Below are 25282 nucleotides of genomic sequence, written 5' to 3'. Positions count from 1 at the left end.
TCCTGGCTGGTCTCTGGGTCAACACCTGGGTCCCCCTGCTCTGGGCACCTCCCTGTCTCCTCCCACCTTAATCCCCACCATGGCTCCCTGAAATGTCCCCTTTTCCCGTTGTCTGCCCCTCAGCCCCAAGCCCATAAAACTGCAATTTTATTTTTCAACCTGAGATGGCAACATTGATGCCAAACTTTCGGACTGCCGCTATAATATAAAATTAATAATTAAAATGGTTATCTTACTTGAATTGGTCTGGTATATTTGAAGTTATAATGTGCCAGATGTCTATAAACTTAAAGGCGTAGTTCACCCAATACATTTTGTTATTCTGCTCAACACAAAGCAAGATATTGGGAAGAACGTTTGTCAGATGGGATCTGGCCCTCCCGAATGAGCCTGGTTTCTCCCTAGGATTTTTTTCTCCATTAATCAATCATTGGAGTTTGGGTTCCTCGCCACAGCAGGGCAGTGTTGGTTTGCTCACCGGGAGACTGCATTTAATTATTAATTAGATATTATTTATAAGAATGATCTTGCTTGTTCTATAAACACCAAGCACTGTGCTGTTTTACCTTTTCTGTTTTTCCTGTTTGCCCCTGTAAAGCTGCTTTGGAACAATGCACATTGTGAAAAGCGCTATATAAATAAACTTGAATTGAATTAACCAAAGAGATCTGGTGCACCATAGACTTCCAGAGAAGGGGGGGAAACTATTATTGTAGTTTATGGTGCCCCAGTTGCCGGTGAGTAAATGATAGAGGTATAATTTTTGGGTTAACTATCCCTTTAATTCACAGTAAAACAGGTAGGCTATTGGCATGCAAACTTTTGGGAAAACCATAAAGACAATAACCTCCTAAACGTTTTGTAAATCTTACACATGACATAATAATGATGCATGTATTTAGTAACATTCATAAAAGATTTGGAAATCAGTGAGTTTAAATACCTCTGCAGCCTCTAGAAGAGAAACCAAAGAAGCCAGTTCGACAAGAGTCACATGACATCCCTTCCACACCTGTCCGACAAATACACTGGCCTGTGACTGGATGGCACGCTGAAGAGGAGGAGCCAATAGGATGGCAGTTACACCTATATAATGACAAAAGAACAAAGCTGATCAAAAAAACTTTAGTATTTTTTTAAAAAGACAGCCCGACAAATAAGTAGAAAGATAGAAAGACAGTATATGATCAATATCTTACATCTCACAGCCCAAGCCTGGCTGAAGGTTGAAGTACCCAACCTCACATTGTCCACAGTCCCTTCCTGTCACGTGACTCAGGCAAACACAACTTCCTGTGTCTGGGTGGCAGTCATTCAAATGAACTGAGGTACCAGCAACATTACAGGCACAAGCTAAAAAAGATAAATACCAAAGTACTTACATTACAAAACGCAACATAGACGTTTATGCATCACCCACATGTTACAAACACCTGACTCTAGCCGAGGTAACATTTCAATGAGGAGGCCACACATGGGATTAAGTTTAAACAAATACATTTTTTATAAAGAATAACACAAAACTACAATACAACAATTTAATTGAAAAATATGAAGAAAGAAGATTTGGCTGGCACCACAATCTAAGACATCCTCCCGCATCTTTTGCAAGTTGCAATCATAGGTAACACTCCACACCTGTTCCTGAAGGAGACCGTTCTGACTAAGACTAAAAGCACAAAGCATCGCCTTCTAATGGACAAAACACTTTGGGCCGTAACACATGTCATAAATGACACTCACGTTTGCACTTTTGCTCTGGTCTGACCTCATCATCCAAAGCGTTTCCATAGTAACCCGCTCTGCATTTTTCACAATGGTCTCCAGTTGTATGTCTCACACACTTCAGACAGCGTCCGGTCATATGATCACACACACCCACCGCGTTGGGATCCACGTTCCCGTTACACTCACACCTCACACACGGCCGAACTTCACCGCCCCAGCCCAGAGGATTCCCATAAAAACCGTCATCACACAGTTCACACCGAACACCTGAGAAAATATTCATTAAAAATACATTTAATTGGACTGATGTTTGGCGATTCAGATAATTCAATAAAGTGTCTGCAACTGACCTCTCTGGCCAGTTGGGCAGTTGGTACAAACCACATCCCCTGTGTCTGGCACCTGGGAGCAGGTGGTATGATCTGGACAAGGACAAGGTGAGCAAGCGCCCGGGCTGCCATTAAAAGAGTAGCCATAGTAACCATCTTGACAACGCTCACAATAAAGGCCAGTGGTGAAATCTGTGCATTCACATACACCTGAAATGAAACATACAAAAGCAGACGAAAATAAGAGTACGGTAGGATTCGACCAATGTTGACTCTCACAGACACACACACAAACAAACACACACACACACACACACACACACACACACGTAAGGTTTATATACTTTCAATAGACCAAATGGTTTTTATTCCAGCCATCGGTCCCCACAATATAACTGTGTGAGACTTTTACTATCATTGTGGGGACATTTGTATAAAAATGCACACTGTATAAAGTACAAACACATACACGCAAGTGTGTGCAGAAAGTATTGGGTACAAGCTATCACACATCAGCCAAAGAATGGAGCACACAGACATATGCATGACCATATGTAGCTAGTTTAATAAAGTATACAGTATCATATCATATGACATAATACTTATGCACATACTATACAATCCTCCTCAGCCACAAAGATTCAAGAGTAGAAAATGCTCTACCCACTTATAACAGCAGATGGCAATATACCACTACACAAAGACTGAGAGGGTGTGTGAGAGACAGAAACAGAGAAAAAAAATATGACTTTAAACGTTTGGCAATACTTGGGAACGCCACATTTTTGAAAATGTCCTTGTGAAGAAATGTCCTTTGAGACATGTCAAACACTCACTTGAAAGTTCTCCTAACCACTTGCAATGGTCTTACAACATTAGCCAGCCAATGTTTTGCTATAAATTTAATGTCAACGGGTTTGTGTCATTAAAAGAGTCTCAACAAATATAGCTGCTAATGTGAGTGCGTGCATGTGTGCCTGTGAAAGAGAGAGAAATAGAGTAACATATACACACACAGAGAGCGAGAGAGAGAGGGGTAGGAGGAGAGAGAGAATATGTGACTAAACTGAAATTCAAACACAGCTTAATCGTAGCTGCATGCAGCTGGATGGGAAAACAAAACATTATGGCAGATACATATATATATATATAGAGAGTGGGTAAAATTAGTATTGCACGTCACCATTTTTCTCAGTAACTATATTGCTCACGGTGCTGTTGAAATGAAATTCTTTCCAGATCTCGGTAACAATCCAAATAATCAATACATACAAAGAAAATACGTTCACAAATTAAGTTATGGAATGAGACATGGAAAACGTATTGAACACATGAAAAATGGGAGGTGCAAAAAAACCAAAACACCAGCTGAAATCTATCAGTATAATTAGAATGCAATCCTGCCCCTTGTCAACGGAAATGAACATCAGCTAGTTCAGCCCCAGCTAATGGCATATAAAAGGGTGGCATCTCATAATGGGTAAAAGCAAAGAGCTTTCTAAAGACTGTTGAACCTTATTGTTGCAAAACATACTGATGAAATTTGTTAAAAAAAGGATTTCTAAACTTCTGAATGTTCCAGGGAGCACTTTTGGGGCCAAAATCCGGAAGTGGAAAGAACATAATTTCGTCATAAATCCAACCATGACTAGGTTCTTCCCGAAAGATTTCAATAAACTCTCACTGGTGCTATGTGTGCTGCTATATCACCATTATAAGTCAGATAATCACTAAAGACAAACTGCAGATTCCTGCCATTGCCCCAAACCACTAACCAGCACTGAGAATGATCACGGTTAACACCAATAGAATTATCAATACAGTATTAACACAATACTTGGTTGTGTTGTAGTCAGTGAAAACCATCTCAACCTAGACCAAGCGTGTCAAGACCAAGGCCGGAACAAGACTGAGGAGTTGAGACCAAGTCAGGACGAGAAAGAGACGAGACCATACCAGACCAGCACTCTTCAAATTCATCCAAAGATCCAAATAACCCCAACCTATAAGAGCATAATAATGAAAAGAGTTTTCTTTAATGTTCCTGTGCAAACGAATACAAACTTTTTCATTATTGAAATAGACACAATTTAAACTTATTGTTCATTGAACATTGTCTCTATTTATTCGATCTCAATTTAAAAACAATATCATGTTTTCAAATGTGCTCATAATCCTGAATTCAGCATATTCCTGTTCATTTTTGACCCAGCACAACAAACAAACTAAAACGAAACAAATCAAACAAAATTTGAAATTATGTTTTGATAACAAGGTGTGGGAGGAGCACCTGCAGATAATTAACTCAGCTGGCTTTTGATAAACAATCACAGCAATCATCCTAACAGCCTAGTCAAGCCACCTCACCTCCATTCTCTCGGACGTTCCGCAACATCCCTCCTCCTCCCTGATTCCATACCACTAGCCCGTTTTTACCTGGGGTACACTCTGAGTCCGGGGCCCTCTCCCGGTCAAGGGATGGGTGCTCTTTGTTCGAGGAGGATTATCGAGTTCGGACCCCTCGCCCTGGGATAGCACGCCAAACAAGCGTACTATCCATCCCAGTTCATTAGCTGCAAGGCGAACTCCTGAATTAATTATTAATCCCATTGGAAGCAGAAAGTTTTACATCCAATGTCATAATAATGTTAACAATAAATTACACAATGTACTGGCATTAAAAATGATAGCCGCACAGTTGTGTTATTAACTGGTCTTCTTACTCAGAGACAGTGATAAGATCGAGTTCTACAACGTTGTTGGTGACTATTGAAATGAAGGGAATTGTTATCACGATAACATCTATCAGATTGTTGCCCTTAGTTTATTGAAGCACTGGTTTAGCAATAGCATTATACAATTTAAATACTAGGATGCAATGCTTGACACAAATTGTGTGAACCAGGCAACCTTCTTTTGGTTTCACAGAAAAAAGCATTCATGGATTTACTACATAGTGCATTTTGGCCATGTAAAGTGCTTCTGTTATCCACTAAATGAAAAGTACTGTTACCCTTACGAAATTAAATGCAAGGTAGATTTTCAGTTTTCAAGTGCTGAGTTTACATTTTTGTAGACTAAATACAATTGGCTTTCTACGCACAAACACATTAAAGTTCATTTTTGCAATTCATATTGCATTTCCCGTAATTTACTAAGCCTACAAAATTTGAGGAGTTGCACTTGGCACCCCATGGAATTAGCAGAGTAACCATTGTCAGTTTAAAAAGTAAAAAAGTGTTGTGGTTTTAATTTGGATCACTCTGAATAATTCAAGCGTGTGCTGCTGGTGCATATAGATGATGTGTTACTCTGTTACTGTTTTAAAACCTGTCCTGTTTATTTATATAGCGCTTTTCACAATGTGTATTGTTTCAAAGCAGCTTTACAGGGGCAAACAGGAAAAACAGAAAAGTTAAAATACAGCACAGTGCATAGTATTTATACAACGAGTAAAATCATTCTAATAAATAATTTCTAATTTCTAATTAAATAAATAAATGAATGAATCACACTTCTGAGGAGCTCGGACAATGTTTACGCTTAAAGTTAACAGGTCTGTGTACAATGAAAGGGCTTGTAAGAGCAGTCTTGTAAAATATTTAATACATTTTTATTCAATTTGCCTTTAAAATAGGCCAATAAAAGCAGCAGCCAACAGGCCTTGAATTCATTGTGTTATAGGTTGTGCACAAGAGAAAAGGAGGTGAAACAACCACTTTGGTAGATGTACTGGCAACAAGCATGTAAAGAGGGATGAAAAAGGTTTGTGTCACGTTAATCTGGGTAATTCCACATCATTCCAATTATTCACATTTTCTACCGAAGTAGATGGACAAAACTCAAACTCATCTTTCATTTTATTTTTCAGTGCTTAAAGGGCTTTTAAACTCTCTTCTGGTCTTTCTCAGTATTCCTCTCTCTTCTATCACTGCCCTTAGCCTCATGTCGCCATTCCTTCAGACCCCCCACCTTTCCCTAAGAAAGCATGCTGCCATTTAAATTAAGAAGTATGTCGTCTCTGGTGTGGAAGGAGCTCGGATTTCACAGATCTTGAGTGCATCAATAGATCTAAATCAGAGGTAGAGAAAGCCAGAGACAGTGAAAAATAGATAGATAGACAGAGAGATCAATAACAGGAACCAGTGTGGTGACTTTAATGAAAAGCACCTTAGTCTATAAACTAGTCGGGAGTCTTTACAGAAAGGCTGCTGCTTTAGGGGCGTCTGTTTTTTTCCGGATTCCGCCGCGTTCTGCTTCCTCTGTTTATTTGTTCTGGTGAATTTAAGAGGCATTTTATTTGCAGTCCTTGGGAGGTCTGGAGACACAGTTTGTTTGTGTGTACAGACGTATGTGTCTGAACTGGAGGAAATGAAATTTCCTTAAAAACTACCACTACTATTTATCACCTCAAAAAGAACAAACTAAACAGTCACTAAGATCATTACTATTCTTTTTTCAACAAAACCCAGGAGTGACTGAAACCCAAGCACAGCCGTATATTTAGCAGATTTAATAGAACAGAATGATTTAAATGAAATTTGTTGTTAGCTCACCAGGACTGTAGACAAGCTCATTTCTATTACACAAGCTAAGACAAGTGTTATTGGTTACAGTTGACCGAGTCCATGCGGGATCACCAAGGTCATCAAGTCAACATTAAATTCAATAAAAAAGGCTACAGCCTGGAGCAAAAATTGGCAGTGTGCCTGACCGAACCTCACTGAATGAGGTTTACACACAACTTGTACCATCCACTTGATTCACCAACCTCTCCAATCTGGGTGACGGCTCTATTATAACTGGTTCTGCTTGACCCGCTTCAAACCAGGGACCTGGGGTCAGGTGCACTAACAAAACAATAAAAAAACATGGATTTTCACTACCAGCTGCCATCTGATGTATTTCTGACAGTTTGATTTTATTCACAGCCCATCAGTTATTATAGTTTTGATTTTTGTTGTATTAATATTTTAAATAATAGCCTTTATTTTTAGATTTTGTGTTAATTTTGTGTTAATTTTAGTTAAAGTTTTATAATTTTGTTAAATGTTTTTGTCATTATATATATATATACATAATTTGTTATGTTGTTATATAAGATTCATTCAATTTTATTTTATTCTTTGTTAATTATTGTAATTTTAGTGTTTTAAACATTTATTCAGTTTATTTTTTGAGGCAACATTTCAGTTTTACTAATCATTTTTAGCTCAATATTTGATTTGATTTCAGTGGACAGAAAAAGTTTTAATTTTAGTAAAGAAGAAGCTGCAACAGGTGGCAGGAGAGATTTTGAGCAAAGTCATTCAAAACCCCACCTGACTCAAAACTGTAGGCTTGAAAATGACAAATCGCGGAACCGGTGCAATATAGCCAAAATGATTAATCACAAGAAGTCCATCAGAGCACAGTTCTTCGATATGACAAAGGTTATAAGAGAGAAAGCTGGCACGCAGAGAAATGAGGAAGGTGAGAGAGAGAGATAGAGAGAGAAAGCAGCATTTCATACATTTTGAGTATAAAAGAAATCCTGGATACCATCTGCTTGTTGCCCTTAGCGGATGTTACATTTGCCCTTATGGTAATACGAGGCAGATGTGACACCTTTTGACAGGCAGATGTGAAACACACACACACAGAAATACAATCACAACATTGAAAGAGAACAAGCCCTTCCCTGTGTGCACATCAAAAGCTGTTGGCTTGAACTCTTTCATTTGCATTCTAAAATAAAAGTCTCCTTATTCCTTCAGACTGTTTCCCAGTGGACAGTGATATGAGGTAAACATTCCCACGCAGAGAGACCCATTTATATTTGAAGACTACCTAAATTAATCAAGTTTATCTTCAATTATGTCCATTTAATTGATACACAAGAGGGCCATATTTAAATCAGAACCTTAAATATTCACCGACTCCTCTACGCTATATGTAAAAGAGAACGATACTCTTTGGCCAGATGTCTTTTGGGATTATTTTATCAATATCTCCATTTGAAATCCCATCTCTCTTCAGGCAATGTTTTTTCTTGTCGCCTGACATTTGTACCTCTCCTCTTTCTAAATTATTCACTGCTTTACACTGGCTAAATGTCAGCACCTCCACACGGGCCCTTCCAGACTCTTTTGGAGGGGTGAAAGAATGAGCGTAAAAAAAATCAAGACGTCTTTATTTTTCTGAAAACAGTAGGATGAAAGGACCCAACCCTGCAGCTGTCCTTTAGGAAAAGAAAGGAAGCTCTTTACCCCGATACCTGTCGGTGCGTATCCGTCATACCGCAGTTACCGGCTGGAATATTCATTAAGGCTTGGTGTACATTAAAAGCCTAATTAGACTGTAGCATTCGAATTTATGAGGCGCCAGATGGTTAGCAGAATACTTTTGGTTGCAATGGCATCGAGCCTTTAGAAGCCTTTTCCTTAGAGTACAGCTCACAACAAACAGATTTATTTATGTGCATTAGAATGTAAATGTGTATTAACTCATTGAGACCCTTACACTCTCTTACACTTTCCTTGTATGGATAAAGCTAAGAAGCGTTAAAGGTATAGTTTCTTTCTTCTGCAGAACACAAAAGAAGATTTTTTAAAGAATGTTGTTAACTGATCAACGGCTGTCCATTCACTTCTATAGACACAAATCCAATGGGTATATCCGTTGATTGGTTATCAACATTGTATAGAATATCTCCTATTGTATTCTGCTGAAGAAAGAAAATCATATTGGTTTGATAAAACAAGAGGGCTACTAACATGAGGAATTTTCTTATACTAACAAGACTGAAAAGACTGAAAAGAGAAACCACTGAAAGCCATTTCAGTTCCATCTTTGATGTTGAGATTGTGTGTTCACGACTTTGAGAAATAGACTGCTGATCCTCTATGACAAGACAGACAGTTGTCTTTTCTCACTTAAGAACACCTTTCTCCTTACATTATCTATTTTTACTCTTTTAAAATGGCCTGCTGCAGTGAATAAGAAGAAAAGTGTCTGTAGGAACAGATGGAAACACTAGAATGGAACAAACAGAAAAACAAGCTTTTAAATCCATGACTCACATTTACAAAACATATTTCGGAAGAAAAACACATCACACTTACTACCTTATAACAGGATAATCTAATAATGTACTTTTTAAGTATAAGTCTAGCGTAGAGTAATATGTAAATTTAAGCATGCTTCGCTCAAAGCTACATGTGGTTTCAAGGAAGGTTGTGATATTATCCGTTTCTGCTATATTTGCTATAAATTCATATATTCAGACAAAAAGTCTTATCCTGGGAAAAGTATTCAAACATAAAACACTTTGTATAGTGTCTAAAGTAATTCATTGTTTCCGTTAAATTCACTGATCCATACATGATTACGTTGCGCACCTACATTGCATCGTGTGCAAAAGAAAGTGAGAAATAGAGAATCCAAACAACAAACCATAAACTACAATCCATACATTAAAGTGAAAAATAACGCGATTCACATCAGTGAGTGAAAACAGTTTATACATACATTTCTATGAAAACACAAACTAACTGGAGCCCTCTTTTTCTGTTACTGCTTACACCACCTCCCTCCTCTCTCCCAAACAAGACAAATACCAGCCCTTCCAGCCTAATTTTATGGATGGAATCCCTTAAATTATCTTTTTCAGGAAAATACTCCACAAAGAGACAGAAAAACACACAGGCGCAGAATACATGTGCATCTGAAGGACATATGGTTGACTTCATGAGCCCTCCGGCGCAACGCTGTGCGAGATTTCCATTTTTCCGCCGCAAATATTAACATTCTCCAATCTGTTGTATTGCTCGCAGGAAAATAGATATGACACAAACAAGTGCACTTTAAATAAATCACAATTATGAAGCACCACCAGCTCCAGCCTGGAGAGGTAAGCGTCCCTCCTCTCTTATCTCCAGCCAAACAAACAACACCTGTGCTGAACGACAAGTCTAATAACCAATTAACATTCAATTACAGCCAAATTACATTACCGTGAGCAACACCCGTTGCTCTAAGGAAATAAATTGGGGGGCGTGGCCTGCTGGCGTTGTTAGACGCCGAACCTTTCGATGAGATTGAATTGGCGCCTATCAAAGGAATAACATGACATAATTAGGTTTACAAATTTGGAAATGAGCTTAAAAGACGCTGTGTTTTTCAGCGCACAGTAAAATGAAGAGTGATGCGAGCATATGCTAATATACAGTGAGAAAGTTTTCAACAGGGACTCTAATGCGAGCCTGGCTCTATTTACTAACCTGGAAAATATTTAAGCAGCTAAATGGCAATGAACAGCACCCGCTGTGGGTCCTGTGAAATCTGCTTTGAAGTTAAACAGGTTCATAAATAAATAAAAAAGCGGCGCCTCCTTTCCTCCAGAGAGGTGGAGATTTCCTGTTTATTCATTGATTCTTTAGGCACCTCCCTGGAGCTCCTCACGCTTTTATTCTCTCTATCTCGAGCTCAGCTCCTCCTGTTGTCCCTCCATTTTTCCGTTCTCGCATACTTACGAATGGTTCTTTCGCCTCTCCCTCAAGTAGTAGATAAAGTCATGTCTGACATTAATTTGTAATGTTAAAGACTTGTACCAAACTAATCACAGATTACACTCATAATACGAATGATGGAGGTTTAATTTGCCACACATTAAGAGGGTGAAATTACTTATCAGAGTGAACGAAAGAGAGTGAGATGGAAAGACAAACGCACAAATCCACACCAGGAGTCGTTGCTTGGTGCAGACACGCACAAATAAACCTTGTTGCGTAATCGACATTACAATTAATCAGCCGCGGGCTTGTTCGTAGGTCTGAAACTGGTGAATGGGAACTCTATCTAGCCTCTACAGAAACACAGCCCGCCTTTCTATCTGCTAATGGGGTCAGAGGAAGAACAGGAAGAAGAATAGAAGAGTGAGAGATGAAGACCTTAGGGAACAAGGGGAAGCGGTAAGGAAAATGACAGGAAGAGGTTTACGAGCGATTGTGCTGAGGGATAGAAAAACAAGAAAGGAGAGACTGTAGTTAGACACAATATGAGGAGGAGGAGCACCACTTGGAGATAAAATTGATAGGAGAAATAGCAATGTTCAATAGGGAAGCTGCAGGAATGGAGGTCCCTCGTTTCAGTTTACGGTCTTATTTTTAGAGTAAGTGTTTCATTTACATTTATGCATTTGGCAGACTCTTTTATCCAGAATGACTTACATTGCACTATACATTTTTTGGTTCTGACTATGTGCAATCTCCTGGGATTGAACCCATGACCTTGGCGTGGCTAACGCCATGCTCTTACCACTGAGCCACATGCACAATTTGAGTTTCAATCCTGTTTTGTAACACTGTAATTATAGCTTCACTGAAAACTATATTAAAATATTTGGTCTTTTCCTTTAAAGGAACAGTTCACCTTAATGCTTTTATTCCATCTTTATTTACACCCTCAAGTTGAGCCAAAGCTGTATAAATTTCTTTGTTCTGATGAACACAGAGAAAGATATTTGAAAGAATGCTTGTAACCAAATAGTTTTTGGTCACCATTGACAACCACAGCACAGGAAAAATTGCGTGATACATTTCTTTGTTCTAATGAACCACAACAGAAGAACTGGGGCACTTTTGACTACCATTGTCATTTTTCCTATGGTAGTCAATGGTGGCCAAGAACTGTTTGGTTACAAGCATTCTTCTAAATTTCTTTCTCTGTGTTTATCGGAACAAAGACATTTATACAGATCTTGATCAACTCGAGGGTGAGTAAATGATGACAGAATCTTTTTGGGGGTTGAGCTATCCTTCAAGTAATAAATATGAACTATACTTGTGTTATACCTACACTGTAAAAATTCAAGTTGTTTCAACTAATTATCATTTAGTTCCACAGAAATTTTACATTCATGTGTCTTTCAAACTCTATATTCTATCCTTTAACTTCATGCCACCCCTATACCTAACCCTCATATAAACATTTTATTATGTTTAATGATACATGTTACATTGTGGGGACATAGGTGGTTAACACTCGCAATCTACGCACGCGCACACACCCTTACCTGTTTCAGGATGGCAGTTCCCATGTTGATTGCAGTTGCAGGGTACACACGAGGAGAAGGGTCCACCATTAGGGGTCTCCCTGGTGAATCCAGAAGCACAGAGCTCACAGAACTGTCCTGTGAATCCTGTGGGACATGAACACATTTCCACCCATGGAGCAGGTGGATCATGTCCTGCCACATCATTTACCTGGACTGCAGATTCAAGGGTTACCATGAAGAGTTGAGAGGTGTCTGTAAATGGAAAAAAACTCCCACTAAATTCAACATCTTATTTTATGGACAAGCAAAACAATTGCTTAGAGAACCCACAACACCATTCAGTTTTATCATATAGAAATACAGTTATAAAAATAAATGGTGACATTTCGCCTGTTTTGTTTCACTGAAGAAGGAAATTCATACGTATGAAACAACATAACCTTGACAGAATTTTCCTTTTTGGATAAGCTATCCCTTTGACCTGTAGTTACAGTCACTTTATACTTCCTTATCACTAAATACATTTTCATGTCAAGCAAGCTCAATTTGCAGCTTGTAATTACAAAGTATAATGTATCACCGTATGGAAAGACTTCTTCATGCGCCCACTTCAGTTAAGCCCTTCAAAATATTCATTCTGAGGTGAGTCAATTTAACTCAATCAGATGAATATCCTTTCATAGTATGAAGAGAGACAGACAAATGCAAGTAGAGTAATTGAAACATTAGTCTCATTCATCAGGATAAGATAAAAGCATGCTAGTTGGTGCCAATCACAATCTTACTAAATGATGGCTGCTTTATACAGTAAAGGCGGCACAGAAACCGAATCTGAAGCAGCATAAAACCACGAAAATGTATTTACACATAGCGTTAATGCGACTCTAAAGCTGCATAAATGCATTTGTACAGGAATTAAAATAATGCTAAATAATGCTGCACCTAACCACGTAAGCACAGTTCTAACAATATGCTCATAAAAAATGTCTAAAATTAAACAGTATAAAACTCCCAAAAAATACTGCCACTAATGATAACAATGCATACTTTAGGAGAAAAGGAATATTAGTCTCACAAACAGCCCATAGAAATTTGTTATTATTAGGCACCTCACCGCATACTGAAAGACTCTAAAAGTCATTTTAAAGAGCCAGAAAGTCACTGTTGAACAGGTAAATGAACAGTTCCAGTGTTGCAGCAAATGTTACCATATCATTGTCATGTATAAAAAATTGTCCTTAATGAGGTGCGTTAGGAAATATAATGAAAAAAATACAGCATTTCAATCCGATGAGACCCAAATAATTTTCAACAAACCATCATTATTGTGATGTGTATTTGCTTTGGTTGGGTTCTTGATTCTTGTGTTTTTATAGTCTGATATAACAGTGTGCTATAATACAATTGTTGAGGCAATGAAAACTAAGATCCATTGAGATAAGGTGATAATGATCGTAGTCTTTGTGCAGTTACATAAATAATTGCTCATGAGTGCATTGTGTTATTGATTTATTATTATTTAGTATTGTGGGAAAAAATTACTTTATTACTTTTATTCTTGTTTTCCAGTAAAAATGGCTAAACATTCTTGAATCAAGACGCATTTTCTTGGTGAGCAAACTAACCTGAGAAACTAAGTCTTGTTTTTAGTTGAAAAATTTCAGTGAATTTGTGCTTAAAACAAGCAAACAAATACTGGTCTTTTAGTCACCTAATTTTTCTTACCCTTTGGCAGATTTTTTTTGCTTGTTTTAAGCACAAATGCACTTTCCTATTTTTTTACTAAAAACAAGACTTATTTTGTCAGGTCAGTTTGCTCTTCAAGAAAATGCATCTTGATTCAAGAATGTTTTCCATTTTTACTGAAAAACAAGAATAAAAGACTAAGTAAGAAAGTCATTTTTTGCAGTGCAGTATGTTAGTGTTGTGAACCAAAACTCTTAAATCAGTCATCAACTTCATATTATCATCTTTTTTACAGCTTTACACAAAAAGTACCATACTCAGAGAAGAAAGAATATACTTAATGAAAGTCAAGAGTCCAACTATAAGGCAAACATAAATGCTTCATTAGTGTTCAATCATTGGACTCGGTCAAGACCAACTAGAACATTTGGCGAGTCCAATGTCCGAGACAAGACCGAGTGCAGATAGTAATGAGTCCAAGACAAGTCTGAGACTACAGAAAAAAGTCTCAAGTCCAGACTCCAGTATAACAGCACTGCTGATAGCATACACTGTATCTGTCATATTACCTGTGGTTATTCACATGCACCTATGGCCAAATCACATTCAAAGTGATGATATTCACCTCAGCATCTCCTGATCATGAGATATTGCTTAAGTGTCTCTGGTTTTCACAGCCCTTGTATTATGAACTATATTTGCCATATTGTTATCACCATAAGCTACTTGTCATGCCGAATTCACTTTGGGAAAAGTAAACACGGTGTCCCATCCACTTGTAATTGCCCTCACGGTGCATGGCGGCTAGCCTGCCTGCTAACACTCACCTTTGCTTACACACCGACAGACATCTGGACCACTGGGTGCAAGCAGATTGAATCTTTGATCACCGTATGAATAAATGAAGAAGGAATGAATTAATCAATAAGGGCTGAGTGGCGGAGAGGTGGAACATGGCGAAGGTGAGTGGGTCTTTGTTTCTCAGGGATCCATGCTGCTTCATAAATAGTTAGGGAGACGTACACAGACCCAGTGTCTCTCTTTCTCTCTCTCTGTATACAGTCTCAGGGTCCTATGCTTTTCAACCTCTGAAGTTTCATAACACGGTCATCTCAAGCATGGCTGGACTGGGAATAGAAATCGGCCCTGGGATTTTTTGGATCCCCAACTATTTTTGTTGACGGGGGATGGGGGGATTTGGAGGTGGATGAGAATGGTACTTGATGACGGCGGGGGGGGGGGGGGTTTGCTCATGGTACATGTTGACCGGGGGGGGGGTGTCTTTTGCATTCGCCATGCGTGCATTCGTTTTTTTACAACGTTTGTCATAGCGGCCAGAGTGTCCGTTCCGGCCCCATACATCAACGGACCACCGGGAATACGCCGGTACTCCTGATGGCCAGTCTGCCCCTGATCTCCAGTCAGGCTAATTTGCATGCGTGCTGTTGTAATATATGCAGTGTGAGTTTATCTACAGACAAATTGATTATCATGGGCATATTGTAGGAGAAAGAAAGAGTTCAGGGATATACACACATTTCAGTGTTGCAGTTTCTTGAAATCAATAACAGGAACTGAGCAGGATGTGGCAGATGAATAATAATGGAATTTGGTGAGCTTTAATTTACTTCCTTTGATAAAGAGAAAACAGAAAGAGAGAGAGAGTGCGTGTGTAATGGAAGGCTGATGACCTTAATGGTGTGTATGTGTGTGTACAGGCTGGCAGGTACGTACTAAGGGTATTTATTTACCTTTAAAGGGTAAAATAGAGAATTAATTACAGAGTTTAAAAATGTATATTACACCATATATTATAAGTATATTCAACACTGAACAGTCTTAACAGTCCAATCACAAGCCAGCACAGAATTTAGGGGGCGAGGTAAGGCCTACTGGCTCCCAGTAGAACACATTCTGCCATGTTTGAGTCGCTCCATTTTTAACACTCTGTATTGATTGCATTTTATTATGGCATTAATTATCTACACGCATGATTAAAAAAAAACATGCATATAAACAATAACTTACAATTTTGGCCCCCTGCATTACTGATATGTAGAGCAGTCAGATTGTAGAGCATTTGGAGAAACTCATACTGGGATATAGATGGCTGGACATCCCTCTCTGTCAACCTGGGAAGAGTGAGATAATAGTTAAAATCAGGCTTTTCAGTGTCATTCCAGTGTTTTACAAACCTTTATGATATTGCGGTCCCTAGACACACTATTTGCTTATAATCAAATACATGATGATACTGTATATATTAAGCACCATTTCTCAACTTCTGCAATCTTGTGATACCTGTTTTCCTTGATTAATCTTTAAAGTTAATACTATCCCACTATCTCTGTATCTGTTAAAATGTGAATAATAATAATTTGATATCACAACACAGTATATGAATTCTCTCCTCACTCCATTAAAAACATCTGTTAAAACAACAAAAACAAATGTTAATAACTCCTATAAACAGACGAGTTAAGGTTACAATGGCCTAATACACTGCCAAGTAAAACTGCCATATGCTGCCACACACGCAATCTTGAATACACAGATGTCGTGCATGAAACCACTATTGCTGTCTAATGTTTATTCATATTCTTCACAGCATTTTAAATATCAAGAAACACTTAATAATAAGCCACTTGTATTAAAAGCACGTCCGCTTTTCTCATTCTGTTCTTTGGTCCCCCCAAATTTTGATTTGATTTAGATTATCAAACAGCTTCTCAGAAAAACAAAAGAAAACTTATTTTAAGTCATTATCAACATTTTTAGTCCCAGTGAAATAAAAAAAAGATTTTTTTTCATGAAATATTGCAGGGTTTATTTTCAAATAGCTTATCAACGTGGTTCATTCTCTTTTTAAGATTCATGTGCCCTCATAATGTTTAGTTAAAATCTGAAAATGCACTTCCGCCTCTAGTGACTATCCAACTTAAATGACCTATGTTAGACAGCAAGGAGCATCTGTTAACTCCTCCCCATCAACCGTCAGCGCCTAGATCCATTTTAAAAATGCAATGACTGTTTTTATACATCTGTTAGGCCTCATGGCTCGAAAAGGACGCAACAAAAACGGGGACACACAAGAAAGTGCAAATAATGTATAGAATTTATTAACAAAATTAATTCATACATAAGAAAAACAATGGCGCATGAAATAGTCAGGAATCAGTGGTGTGAAGTGAAGTGTATAAATGAAAGTGTAATGAAGCTAAATGTAAAATGTATAAAGTAGTCAAAATCAAATCAAACAAAACAAAGGAAACCAAGTCCAAAAGGGCCGAGCTCCCGGTCAATGGCCACTTTGCCATTTTTAAAGGCATGACCGTAAAACAGCAGCAGTTTTCCTCAATAAACCCATCCGGGAACAATCAGTTAGAGCAACAACAAAGCTGGGGCCATCACAACATCCAATCAAATCGCTGTGAAAAAACGCAAGCCACGGCAACTATTTTTCTCATTCTAAATTAAATTACTGTGTCAAAATTCGGAAGCAAAATGGTCGCCCAATTAACTGGGACTTTAACAATGAGCTAGAACTCTTTTTTTTTGTAGTCTCACTCCAAGAATAATTTCGATGACGCTTGTATTTACGTGTCCATATATAATTTTCATTACTTAAATCTAAATTCTGGGATAAAACTGGTGTTACTTTATCCAAAACAAATGGCAGCAACATAAAAATCAGTATTCTACACACCTGCTTATTCCCTTTCACAAACAATCAATTCATCAATCTTTTGTAAACGGCAGGGATTAGCATTTTATTTATGCATGTTAACACGCTTTCATTGTTCTTAGAAACTCTCTGGGTACCCAAGACCAGCATCCACTTGTAAAATTAGCATAAGGGCTCTAAGAGAGCCATGAAAATATAACATGGCAGCACATACTTTTCTGGAAAGATTGATTACTTGCTCAAATAAAAACCTAAAAGTATTGCTAAAACCCCACAAAACAGCATAATTATAGACGCATCAAGCAAGCGCTTGATGGCAGCCTTGTTATTCTTGTCATCCTTTTGTAAATTAAGTTGCTCTTACAACCTCACACTCTTCATTTAAATGTTTCTCAGTATTGACAAGTCCAAACTGAATATTGTCTGCAGAACTCCATAAAAAGCGCTACAGATTTCTGCTCAATTGGAGCGTCATTCAAAATGTGACACACGCATGCACACAATAAATATGTTTGTTTGCAAAAAAATTTGCTGTATTAATTGTGCTTTTAGCAACCAATTAGTGGCTAGAGTTCTGTTTTTTAAGTCTTTTCATTTAATCAAAATGCATTCCTCGTGGTTTCCCCTTGAACAGAATATAACACAAGGAAAAGCTTTTAGCAAATCAGAATGATCTGAAGGTGTGATCATTGTGTCCTATAACAACAGCACTGTCACTAATATATACCGCAATATACAGACAGAAAAATCATTTTATTTGTCTTCAAGCGTTATTAGTCCACCCACATCGGAGTGAATATACAGTAAGAAATAACAAACTCACACTCACCTGAGAGTGAAGGAGTTGATGGCCGTCTTGTCCAATGAGCGACGAGGCTTTTGTGGAGGATATAAATCAGCAGCAACAGATATTACGGAGCTTTCCAACACCACGGTCACACTTCTGGGCAGAAGCTCTTCCAGCTCAGCCGTAAATGACACGCTAAGGGTCCGCCCGTAACTTAGCAACATGTTCCCCAGAAATTTATCTGTGAGATAAGATAAAACAGACCATCATTTTTCACATTGGCACCAATTGTCATGTGTATTGCAATTTGCATGCTGTTTCGGTATGATTAGGGAAACACAACTGTAACATCTATCAGGCGGCAACAGCTGGCCTGTGAATTGAGTTAAGAGGTTTGCTCAAGGGCAACACGGAATTTTCTGGAACACAAACTCACAACCTACAGATTACCTGCACATTACACCAGCCGCTGCACCGAGACAACCCGATTACCAAAGATAAACACCGAAAGAATAAAGTGTGTGTGTTTGATAACAAGTGTAAAAATATAATAGGACGGCAACATTTTTAATTCGCATTATAAAAAGAGATCTTTCTACTACGGATCTCTGTGATCTTGTTGAAAGTGTTTTACATCCCCATATGCAAGCAGATGCAAGAGAATGGCTGTAATTTGGGCTCATATGTCCCTGCTTCATTAAAAGGCATTAACTTCAAAGAACCCTGGCACACATATACATGCATGCATGGACTCACAAGCACAAACAGATGCATATGCTCCCTCACAGACACGTACAATTAAACGGCTAGTTTTATAACAGTCTCTGAACTCCAGAACTTCATAAAGGTTCAGTGTTACATTTCGTCTTCATTAGAACGAGTAAGTGCTAAAAGGAAATGTCAGAATGGATTTAATGACGCAAGCTCATTTTAAAGAGAAGAAGCAGTCAAGCCTGTCAATCGTGTTAATACAATACTACTGCAGCAGGACTATGAACGTTACGGGTAAAAAATCAGCTGACTGTCTTATTGAATCCATATTTCTGACTTCACTGAATTTAAATAGTGTTAGTGTTGTGTTTGTACAGAATGTATATGTATAGTAGTCGTGGGTATAGATTGATTTTTTTAATCTAGATTAATCTAGATTAATTCCAAGATTAATCTAGATTAATTCCAAGATTAATCTAGATTAATCTAGATTAAAATTGCTCATTTGAATTCTGCCGAAGGCATTCAGAATATGTGTGATACCCAAATAATGACTAAAAGTAAGTCTTTGAGAACGGGTTTCTCAAGCCAGGTGGCGCATTAGACCAGGGGCTCATCTCCTGTTTCCAAAATGCATCACAAACTGCTTGAGAAAGCTGTTCTACTATGATAATTGGTGATGAAAATTAAATTATGTTCAATAAGATGAACTTGTGTTACTTCCGCATTAGCTAAGGGATGATTTGCGTTTAGGTGGTACTTGAGACTGGAAGAGCTCCTACAGTACATTTACATTTAGTCATTTAGCAGACGCTTTTATCCAAAGTGACTTACAAAGAGTGAGGGAGCAACAAGCGATATGTCATACAGGAGCCATAATACATTAGATCTCAATACAAAGTTACTGGTTTCATCTAAAGCTAGACCACTACCTGTTGAGAGAAAGTGTTTTTTTAAACCAATTCCGCATTGCACAAGGTGCAAACAACCTTAGTCTTGTCGATGTTTCTATTGGGAAGTTTCTTAAAAATTAATATTCCCTGAAGCAAACCCGGCGGCTTCATAGCTGCATCCATGTTAGCACGTCACGTTTGATGCGGTAATTTCACAGTAACGTTATGTTGTGTTCAGACCAAACGCGAATGGCGCGTCAAGCGCGAGTGATTTATGTGTTAATGCAAAGAGCCAATAGACCTACTTGCTGCGCGAATCGCGCGGATGAAGCCCTGGTTATAAGATGATGAGGGGGCGCTAAGGACGCGAATGAAGCCCTGGTTATAAAATGATGAGGCGGCGCTAAGGACGCGAATGAAGCCCTGGCTATGAGATGATGAGGCGGCGCTAAGGACGCGAATGAAGCCCTGGTTATGAGATGATGAGGCGACGCTAAGGACGCGAATGAAGCCCTGGTTATGAGATGATGAGGCGGCTTCTGCTTCCGCGAATGACGCGAATCACGCGAGTTGAAAAATCTCGTTCTCGCCCCGTGCAGTGCAGTTAAGCTGGTATACATCCGCGCTAAAATATCAAGGTGAAAGTCATCATAGCTTGCGTAGTATAGACCCAGCTCCCAACCCAACTTTGAGAATAGATTAACGGCGACATTTTTTTTATCGCGCGACAAGAGTCTCACTGCGTTAACGCCGTTAACGCCGTTAACGGCCCACCACTAATGTATAGTATTGTTTTTAAATACAGCACCTTATGTTTAAATGATTCATATGTATCTGGGCTCTCCTGATTTTGCCTAGTGGTTGATGTCCTTAGGGCAACACCACGTTTACCCTGGGACAACATTTAAATCAACCAATCAGATTTCAGAAAAAAGGTTACAGTTTATTTTAAGTTTAAATTTATAACTAGGCCTAAGTGCTTCTAGACCATTTTATTTCACTCATCATTTCCCTCAGATTTTAGTGGTAAGTTATGGTTAGGGTTTGGTGTGGGTTTATTTATAAAAATTTCGTCCTTAGGTCAACAAAATATGTTGCCCTGAGGACATCAACCACTTGGCAAAATCTGGTCGAGCAATGTCTCTGTGGGCATGGGGAGATTATTTCTGTTACTCATAAAGTTGCTATATTTTGTTCTAATATTGTAAGAGTGAGAGCCCTCATAAAGTATTAGCCCTGCAGAGCCTAAAGCAAATATTTCGAAATTTCAACAAAATGGCTCAGTGAAATTTTAGAGGACAAAGGTTTACTATTTTACCTTAACTTTTGAAAAAGTTTTTTGATATTAACAAATTATATAGAGTATATACAATTGTAATATCCAGAAATTACTGCGTTTGAGTAAAAGTTGATCATTGGATTGAATAATTGGATATGGACCATCTTTTAGACCGTGTTTTTCTAACAAATTACTTAAAGAAACAATGTTGAGATTCTAGCGGCATCTAGCTGTGAGGTTGCGTAATGCAACCAATGGCTCACTCCACCCCTCCCTTTCGAAGCACTATACGGTGGCTGACACAGAACTAAAATGTTGTCACGTTTTCACTTCTTTGCCGAAGGAGAAACTGCTTTAAACAGTTTACAGTATTTCCGTTAAGGGGCAACTGTAGAAACAACATGGTGAATTCCATCCAAGGGGACCCGCAGTGTATGTAGATTGAAATTCTAAGATAATTAAAGGCTTCATTATGTAAGGTCTTTATGCACCTCTGTTATGTATATTATATCGCATTTCTGTCAATAGATCCTCCTAAATATTATACACAGCACCTTTGTATACAACTTAAATTTAATTTAACATTTACGTTTAATGTATGACACTATACTTTTTGCTTTGTGTGGCCCACGTTGTGTGTAGGTGGTTAGTCTTTACCAGCACAGTAATTCAAGATTTATTCAGTTGAAGTTAATTTCTCAGAGATGAGCTTCACATCTCAAGACATAAAAAGTAATATCTCTGAGAAATGTGATTGTCTTTCCTGTAGCTTCCCCTCTTCATCCTTTTCAGATTGTAAAAAAATGTCTAGACACTAAAATAGCCAGTGGTTACAGTAAAATTGTTTTATGGTTTTGGGACTTTGAAAACCCTTTTGTATTATCACCAATATCTGAAAATAGCCATTGACAATATTGGTGTTGAGCACAGCTTCAGGAGAAATCCTCTGGCTTTTGTGTTTAACAAATGCCAATCATTCTTCTTCCTCTGCTCTTGAAACTTTGCTCCTTCTTCATCAAAAATGTAAATTCTGATATCATTCACCCTATTGTCATTTCAAACCATTATGACTTTGATTCTTCTGCAAAAAAATAAAGAAGATATTTTGAAAAAAGTTGGTCACCGAAAAGCACTGGCCCCCATTCACTTCTATTGTATGGACACAAAACCAATGCAAGTAAATGAGGGCCAGTTAACAACATTCTTCAAAATATCTACTTTTGTATTCTGCGGAGGAAAGAAAGTCATAAATGTTTAAAATGGGTGCTAAATGATGACAGAATTTTCATTTTTGGGTGAACTAGCCCTTTAATAAAATCAAAAATATCAAATCATGTTCTAACCAAATGGATGACTATATATTGACTAATTCTTCTTTCTAATTTTGACCTTAATTTGATAAATACTGGCAAGCCCACACACAAATCAGAGTAACATTACAGTCCCTTATGTTATATAAGATATCGGCCACTCTGTGGGGCTCAGATCTCACATTGGACCATTATCAGACACCCCCTGAGAGGTTCCTGTTCCCATCATCCTCTCACCATCGACCTGAGCCCTCCAAAACATGTACCGCACCACATGCCTCGCCTGAAACAAAGAGCAGTAAAACATTCTCAGCCCCGACAACCCAAAAGCTTGTTAGATACTTAGCAGGAGTGTGTTTTCTTCTTCACCCCCCGTCGATCCACACACAGAGACAAGTACGAATCAACTTCAACAAAGGGAGGCTTAAATGTTAAATGTTCTATACCTGTTGAGGTCTTGCTGTTTCAAGACTTGACAGCATGTTCAAAACACTCTTATGAGAGTTGATTCACAAACTGCGGATCCCACAGGGATGTTGAGACAAACTTTAACGCCCCCCAAAAAAGTGAAGAAAGAGAAAATAAATCAAACATATATAGCCAGTGCGATGCTTCTAAAACCTGAAAGTGACTTTCCAGAACCAGAGCCACTCAAGATTCTGTCTCTGGTGAAAAACTATAAATGAGAAAATATAAAAATGACTGAAGGAAAGTGAAGAGCGTTGGCAGCAATGACAAATAAAATATCCCTCTTACATCTTCCCGACCTCACATGCGATTAAATGGTGTTTAACCCTATCTCAGACAAACAAATTAATCGCCGCCGCCATGACAAAGCCTGGTGACATTTAGTGAGCCTCCATCAAACTCGACAATCAATCTGGGCATTAACTTTCCCTGACTCAATTAAACTCACCATTTATATTTCTTTAGCATGACACAAACTACGAGAACATGAAGAAAAAGGATGCTGATAAAATGCATTCCAGGCTTCTTTTTGATGCTTTGGATTTGCGTTTTAAAAGGCACAATGAGAAGATAAACATTATCTCCAAAATAACAGATTTCTCATTTATGTTAACTTCAAAATAACAAATGTCTAGCCTGACTAAGGTCTATAATTTCACGGTTTCACCATGAGCAAAATAAATATGTGAATGGGTTTCGGCATGGGCACCTGCAAAGATTTTTTGTGTTTACCTGATCTGTCATACTTTAAACTTTAGATGCAATACAGTCATAAACAGCAAAACTGATATGTGCATATTTTAACACATGTACATGAAAAACAATGTTAACATTTTTTATGATGGTTTAAACCAGTGGTCTCCAACGTGGTGAACTTTGCGTGGTGCCCGCCAAACAGGGCTCAAAAAATAAAAGCTGCACATCTATCGACTATACCGATCGGCGAGTGCTGCAACGTCATGAAAAGTTTATAATTTGCGTGTTTTTAAGCTTTGCCTTTGAAAATATATTGAAGTGCAAAAATATGTAAAAGATAATTTAATTGCCTGTGCCTAATGATTATGTTATAATTTCTTTGTCCACATAACAGTTGGTTTATGTGTTAGAACTGAACCTCTGAAGTTTTTTCTGTACTAACCCGCTGTTTCCACGTTATTACTAAATATACAAATGTATCTTGCAGTACAGGGTCAAGTCGGTATTTACATTAATGAAGATTTTTAACGAATATCATATGTAATATTTGGTAAACAATTTGAATGGCGCTCTATGGAGACATGTCGAGATTCGCAGCAGAGCACTGCACAGGATGCGCTGCACTTGAGTGAGGTTTAGGCAGACAATTTCTGTTTGGAACAAGTAATGGCCTATTAGGTCATAAGTATAAGCTCTTAAAATTTAGGTAGGATTAATCTACATGTAATTTAAAGTCGACTTATGCAGAGTTATTTTATTATATTTAATTTATGTATGAAAACTGTTTCTAACAATTTCGTACACCATTAAAACAAAAAATTATTTATTCTGTAAATGGTTCTGGTGGTAGGCTATATAACTATGGGGAAATTGACTGTAACAAAAAATGAAAGTATTTACAACAACATAACCCTTAAAGTTAAGTAAAATAAAACATCACATTATTATATCAAACAAGTAGCCCTCTGGATGATTTTATCTCTTCAGGTAGCCCTTGCTCGCAAAAAGGTTGGAAAACCCTGGTTAAAACCAATTGATTCACAAAAATAAATCAAACTAATCCCCATCTTTTACATAGTACCATGTTTAAAGTGATAATTCAAAATTAAAAAAAAATGAAAAATCTGTCAATGCCGAACAAGTCAAAACCATTGTCTTGCACTGGTTTTGTGTTCCCCGAAGGCGGGAATGGGTATCACTATTGCTTGGAAGCCAACATTCTTTAAAATATCTTTGTTTGTGTTCTGCAGAAAAAAAGAAAGTCATACAGGATTGAAAGGGTAAGAGGGTGAGCAAATAATGACAGAATTTTCATTTTCACATTAATGTATTTTTGCAAATATGTTTAAATCAGAGATGCTCTGCTTTCATGAAAAGTGGCTTTAAATCATAGCATTTTTACGATGTTGCTTAGTCTCACACCGTCAGCATTATCATAAAAAATACATTGTAAACACTGAATCTGTTACCCACCCCTAGTTAAACGGGAAATTATGCTAAAACCTCAGTTTTAAGTATCAATCTTAAGCGATTTAAGAATTCAACATCATTTCTGGAATTTGTTTCAGTTGATCACATTCGATACGTCCCACAAGTAACTCCCCGAAAGATTTATTCCAGGCATATGGTAGACTGTCAGGGTGCACTGTTGAGGGAAGCGGTACCTGACCGCAT

At 38.0% G+C, this 25282-nt stretch overlaps 1 protein-coding gene across 1 annotated transcript in view; it reads right to left on the bottom strand.

Annotated features, from left to right (window-relative positions):
* The window catches only part of lamc3 (laminin, gamma 3), a 121560-nt gene that overhangs the window by 12489 nt on the left and 83789 nt on the right, over window positions 1–25282 (bottom strand). The window contains exons 11-17 of the mRNA XM_056746751.1: window positions 18294–18492; window positions 15808–15911; window positions 12112–12345; window positions 2079–2267; window positions 1744–1995; window positions 1200–1353; window positions 944–1086 (exon numbers count right to left, since the gene is read on the bottom strand). Of these exons, the coding sequence (XP_056602729.1) occupies window positions 944–1086; window positions 1200–1353; window positions 1744–1995; window positions 2079–2267; window positions 12112–12345; window positions 15808–15911; window positions 18294–18492 (1275 nt within the window). The remainder of the gene's footprint in view (window positions 1–943; window positions 1087–1199; window positions 1354–1743; window positions 1996–2078; window positions 2268–12111; window positions 12346–15807; window positions 15912–18293; window positions 18493–25282) is intronic.

This window comes from Triplophysa dalaica, chromosome 4, assembly GCF_015846415.1.
Source record: "Triplophysa dalaica isolate WHDGS20190420 chromosome 4, ASM1584641v1, whole genome shotgun sequence".
In the NCBI taxonomy this organism is placed as follows: domain Eukaryota; kingdom Metazoa; phylum Chordata; class Actinopteri; order Cypriniformes; family Nemacheilidae; genus Triplophysa; species Triplophysa dalaica.
This window is presented reverse-complemented; position numbering and strand designations above follow the sequence as displayed.